At 36.2% G+C, this 6442-nt stretch overlaps 1 protein-coding gene across 1 annotated transcript in view; it reads left to right on the top strand.

Annotated features, from left to right (window-relative positions):
- ME1 (malic enzyme 1) overlaps window positions 1–6442 on the top strand; it is a gene marked incomplete at its 5' end in the record, with an annotated part of 151168 nt that overhangs the window by 123648 nt on the left and 21078 nt on the right. Inside the window, 1 exon segment of the mRNA XM_014585872.1 lies at window positions 946–1059. Coding sequence (XP_014441358.1) covers window positions 946–1059 — 114 coding nt within the window.

Here is a 6442-nt window from a genome sequence, read left to right as displayed (position 1 = left end):
TAATATGATTTTGAACAAAACAATGTATTATACTGTCAAATATTTGTGTGTATTTTTACCATTTTTGTTTTCATTTTGCTTGTTTTTAAAATAAAACAAAATACATGAAGCTAGAACATTTTGCCAAGATATGAAATATCAAGGATAAATAACAGCTCAGTAAGATTTGAGTCCTTTATTTTGTGAATTGTTATATGCTGTATTTAACTGTAGTAAACCTCCTTGAATTTTCAAAGGGTTTTAATGAGTGGCACAGGCCAGTTTTTGAGATTCAGCAGGGCAGAAGTATTTGTGATTGGATGATTCAAAACTGGCAGTTGTTTGTCCCTGAAAAGATAATGTAAATTTTATAAATTATCACAGAACTTACCAAATACCAAAAGAATTGATTTCTTTAATCTTGCAAAGAATTTCACGGCACTTTTTTGTCCTAATAGAGTAAATAAAGACTCAGGAACATATATTTGTCCATTTTATTCTGTTGCCTAACTGGTCAAGTTCCCATCCAAATGACCAAGCTTTATTCTTCCCATTCAATTAGAGGAGCTTGATTTGAAGAATAAACAATACAATCCAGTGAGCTTGGCTGACCAGTTCACTATTTTAAACTCAGTATTTTCTTATTGAAGCAAATCTTTTTCATATTAATAGGATTAAAGATACTGACAAACAAGGATCTCACTGGTTCATCTGTGACCAAATAGCAAGCCACATGATACTGATTTCGTTGTAATAAAGAGAATATAGTTGCCATCTTACTTAACTCAAATGGTACAAAAATACTTTCTCCCAGTGTAAATTAATGAATGTAGCTTTTCAGCTCAATAGACAGTGTCATTTTGTACTTCCTTATTATCAAAGGCAAAAATGGGTGAAATCTAACTCTTGATAAGATAGCATCTGGAACAGCTTTTAAAATCTCTGTTTTCATAACCTCTTTCTCAGGCTGCCTTAGGGATTGCACACTTGATTGTTATGGCTATGGAAAAAGAAGGCTTACCAAAGGAAAAAGCCATCAAAAAGATATGGTTGGTTGACTCAAAAGGATTAATAGTTAAGGTAAGAATTTGTCTTTTTAAATTTTTTTCACCTTGCTAGAGTGCATGTGCTTGCTGAGAGAGGGTAAAAAGAAAGAGAGACAGAGAAAGAGAGAGAAGAGGATTGGAGAGAGAGAAGAGGAGAGAGAGAAAGAAAAAGAGGAGAGAAAGCAAGAAAGACTCCCCATAGGGAACATCATATTGCAGTCCTTTCTCCATTTCTCCCTCCTTTTAGAATTTTGGGTACACGTATACATGAACCCAGCATGTTTTTTTCAAGTGAGACTCAAACCATGCTGTTGGTCATGTGGGATCTACCTTACCTGCCATGTCACAGCAAGCCCAGAATTTGTCCCCAACCCCAGAGATTTTAACTATAGGGCATGTGTGCTTGCTGGAGAGAAGAGAGATAGAAAGCAAGAAGTCACTCCTCAGGGAGATGGCCATATGGCAGTCCGTTCCCTTCCATTCTCTCCTTAAGACTTAGGACACGCATGTACATATGCCCAGTGTGAATTTCAAGCCACCGGATCCGGAACTTGAACCATGGTTGACTACATGGGAGTCCAATAATGTAACCACTATGTCGTCTGCTGGTCCCAAATTTCTCATTTTAACCAGAATAAAAATCAGTATGCATTGAAGATGACAATTCTAAAGACTATCCTATTTGTACCACCCCTTTTTACATTGCATTAAAATAACAGCCATCGGGGGCCTGCAGGTGGCATGGTGGTTAAAGGCACTGGCCTCGCACATGGCTGACCGCATTTTGAGTCCTGGACCTGGCGACTTGCTTTCTCATTTTCTCTCTCTCTGTCCTTTTGTCCCTTTCTGTTCAAATTTAAACAAACAAATAAATAAATAAAATAAAGTTAGATAAAATAATTTTGAAAAAAAAGGAACAGCCATTAAATAAGAATGATCATGTTATACAGTAATACTAGTACTTTTCTAAATAAAGAAAAGATTAAAGTTCAGAAATAGATTCCATCTGTGTTGTGAACAGGCTCCTTACCACCTCTGTGGGTTGTCAGTTCACTTGAATTAGTTTAGTCTAGTTTTCAAGTGAGGTAATTTGAAACTTATAGAGATGAAACACCTAGATATAACATCTTTCATTAAGAACTATTTATCAAATTGTATACTAGCGAGAAAAAAAGGAGGGAAAGTATGAAATAATTACTCTTTACCTGCTATTTTTCTTTCAGTCAGATTCATACGGGCTTGGAAATTCCTGAGCAGTACTTTAATAAATGGGCTGTTTGAATGTTAACTTATCTGAACCCCAGTTTCCCCAAGTTTAATAGCAAAAATAGTACCTACGTCATAGGGTTATGGTGAGAACTGTGTAAGACTAGCTATGTGGCCATGTTGCTACATAGTTATGACTATTTATGCCCAACCCGTATGTAAGTAATAGTAATGATAATAATCACTCTCCTTTAGACTTCTAGAAAAAAATACATATAAATTCCCTTTCTATATGAAGATAAATTTTAAGCAGTGATAAGCAGTATTTTCTATAATTTAACATGGAAATAAATGTGAATGTATATAAACTTTCTGGAAAACTTTTGTATGTGGATCTGGAGCCTTTAAAAGTTTATACTTTGGCTAGCTCTATAGCACAGTGGTTAGGTGCTATGTGGAAGGAGCTGGATCCCAAGTGGCTGACCATAGTTCAAAAAATAGTTCAACTGGCCACTTAAGATTGAAAAAACAATGTAGGCATATTTGTGTGCATGCTTAAGATCCTGATGGGATAGAGGAATCGAGGAAAAGGAAATGCAGTGATGCAGTGTGACCAGTTCCATTGAGGTTGTTTTTGTTTTGTTTTTGTTTTTGTTTTCCTCTCTCAATCTCTTTCTCTTTCTCTGACACTCAAATTTACACTCTGGCATTAAAAACAAGGGGAGGGAGATCAGCAGATAGCGTAATGGTTATGTTGCTAAACTACCATGTAGTGGATGGGAGTTCAACGCCCAGACCCAGTGGCTTAAAACTCATGCCAGGTACGTGTGTATGCATGCCAAAGATCCCAAGAGGAGAATGAAAGAAAAGGGACTGTGGAATGGCCATCCCCCTGGGAGATGATTTCTTGCTTTCTGTCTCTCTGGTGACTATTTGCACCCTATAGCCAAAAAATCTAAGAAAAAAAATGTTTATGCTTCTGAGCTATTCTAAGAATTTTATTTATATATATATATATAGTGGTTTATCTAGGAGGATGTTATTACAACATTTCTTACAATAGCACTATGTTTTATCATACTGTAATTGTAATCATGATATGTTAAACTTAGCTAAATAAAGGATAATTGTGAATTATTGATAAATTGTGGAAAAGCCATGTGGGAATGATTTATAAGTTTAAAATGGTTTCAAAGAGCAATAAATGATCATCCAAGGACTCATAAAATAATGCTCAGTTAAAAAGAAAAATGGCATGGCTTACCTGGGGGAAAAATGATTAACCCAATTAAAAGAGGGAAAATGAGCTGAACAAAAATCTCTCTAAGGAAGATATACGAACAGCCAAAAAGCATATGAGGAAATGCTCAACATCCCTCATCATGAGGGAGATGCAGATTAAAACCATAATGAGACACCACCTAACCCCTCAGAATGGAAAGATTAAAAATACAAAAAGTGATAAGTGTTGGCAGGGGTGTGGTGAAGGGGAAACTCTCCTACACTGTTGGGAATGTAAATTGGTCCAGCCACTGTGGAGAACAATATGGAGGTTCCTCAAAGATCTACAAATAGAACTACCATTTGATCCAGCAATCCCACTTCTGGGTATCTACACAAAGGACAGGGGAAAATTCCAAGATGGAAAAGTGCTTGCACATCAATGTTTATTGTGGCATTATTCACGATTGCTAAGACATGGAACCAACCCAAATGTCCACAAACAGATGAATGGATTGAAAAATGTGGCGCATATAGTCTATGGAATACTATTCAGTCTTAAAAAATAAAACAAAACAAAACAAAAAAACAAGAAGACTCTGGCATTTGATAGAAAGTGGTCATATATGGAAGATTAATTACTGAGTGAATTAAGCCAGGCTACGAAAGAAATATGTATACACTTAATATATACTGACTATCTGGACTCTATGGTAGAGACTGAAATATTGGAGGGTGTAAAAGAGTTAGGAGTTTATCTGGAGGCACCACAGACATCTTATACATCCTATATCCAAAACTGAAACAAGGGTGTATGGTGGCAAGTTGTATGAGAAATCTTGATTGAAGCTAAGGCTCATGTCTTTTCTCTCTTTATATTTTCAAAATTCTAAAAAAGTAACTAGTGTATACCTAATAATAAGTATTTTGTTATTAAACAAATTAATTAGTGGTTTTCCAAGCAGAACAAAGAACATACTTTATTATAAGAGATATTAAAGTTTGAGACTTGAAAGGAAGTCAATGACAAGTGGCAAAGAACTTTCTGAATCCTGAGGATGAGCAATTGAAGAAACTTGTGCTGGGGAGTTTGCCCTCTGTAGTCACTCTGATGACACTGTGGAGGGTTACTCTTTCGAGGACAAACTGAAAAGAAAACCACATAGTTACAAAGCCGTTTCAATAATCTAGACAAAAATTAATTGGGGCCTGACCATTGGGGTAAATGAAAGAAGCTTGGTTTAGCAGATACTTAGGAAAGAATACTGGCATAGTTAGTACCTGAATAAATAGGGAAGGAGAATAGGAGAGGGTAGAGGAACTAGTCTAGCTGTACTCCTTGGGTGTCTAGGTAAGTGATGCATTAATGTAAAACAAGAATAAAGAGCAGAACAGTTAAAAAGATAAGGAGATCAATTTTGTGCAGAGCAAGTTTAAGGGGGCTTCAGAGACTCAGGTGGAGATGTCTGTGCAGCAGTTGGAGGTATAAACACTTGAGAAAAGGGTTTGGGCTAGAGGTAAGGATGTGGGTTTCATCAGCAAGTAAATAGCCATAGAATAGACTGTCCAAATTGTGTTGTTCTAAGGGATGTAGAAACTTCAAGAATTCCAGAAGTGGAAGTCTATAACTGTGGTTTTATTTTATGATTTCTAATGACATTTTTATGTGAAATCTGTATAAAAATACAGATTTTAACATCTCAAAGTAACTTAACCTAGATTTACTGACCCGAGACTCCAAATTCCATGGATTGCAACACTTAGAATAACTGTGAAGTTGTTGGCTGTACCTGATCATTCACTCTTACTTCATTCTTTCACTTGCCAAAATAAACAAGTGTATAGATTCCGCATGCCAAGATAAAATTAAATTTGAAAAGGTCATTACATATTTAATAGTATAGGCACTCTTTAGTAAAAAAAGAGACATATGAGGGTGTCTTCAAAAAGCTTATGGAAAATGTATACAATAAGAAACCTATGCATCAGTTTTATATTTTTTGCACTAAAATAAACTTATTTCATTCCATTTTTCCACAAACTTTTTGAAATACCCTTGTATTATAAGCATCAATTAGTCACACTCATGATTTCATTTTTTTAAGTTTATCTATTTATTTATTTTCATGAGAGAGAGAGAAAGACAAGCACCCTCAACAAGTTCTCATGCCGTGATACTCTCCTTCAGCCTTCCAAACCAGCTAGAATCACGGGCACGTGTGCGCCTGGTATGTACAGGTTGACTAGGGGAAAGTTCCAGTCTTCGATATGGCTTCCAGCGTTATAGAGCATTGCACTACTGCCACACTGCTGTGGCTGAAATTCTGTCATGTTTTTAAGGAACTTTAAATTTATGTTGATTTTTGTTGCAGAACTAATAAATCTTAAATAATAAGTTTATATAATCTTGCTTTCAAATTTTCAATATTCCTTTGTGTTAGTTATCCTTCATCCTTAGTACTTTTACCACATATCCAAAAAAATAATAATTGCATTACTGAGTTTATTAACTTTTAATTTAATTATTTACAATATATTTTAAAAAATCATAAAGTTTGAAAGAAAATTTTTCTTGGTGAAACTCACCTTTTAAAAACGTAAAGCCAAACACTAGGTCTGGTCTCATAGCCTAGTGGTTAAAGGGTTCAGATCCCTATGGTGGCCTGAAATTCAAATCCTGTTCCTGGTGGATTGAAAAACATGCAGAGTGGGACCAGCAGTTGGTGTAATGGCTATGCACTGGACTCCCATGTAGTTGACCATGGTTTGAGCCCCGGACCTGGTAGATTAAACTCATGCCGGCTACGTGTGTGTGCGTGCCCAAGATCCTGACAGGAGAAGAGGAGAAGGGATTGCAGCATAGCATCACCCCAGGGGGTGATTTCTCGCTTTCTGTCTCTCTGTCTCTCTCTGTCTTTCTGGTGAGCTCATGCGCCCCATAGCAAAAACCTCCCCCCCCCCAAAAAAAAAAAAAAAACCCCCACTATCTG

This window comes from Tupaia chinensis, unplaced genomic scaffold (assembly GCF_000334495.1).
Source record: "Tupaia chinensis unplaced genomic scaffold, TupChi_1.0 Scaffold000097_1, whole genome shotgun sequence".
Taxonomy (NCBI): domain Eukaryota; kingdom Metazoa; phylum Chordata; class Mammalia; order Scandentia; family Tupaiidae; genus Tupaia; species Tupaia belangeri.
The sequence above is the reverse complement of the archived record's forward strand: the minus strand, read 5'-3'. Positions and strand labels throughout refer to the sequence as shown.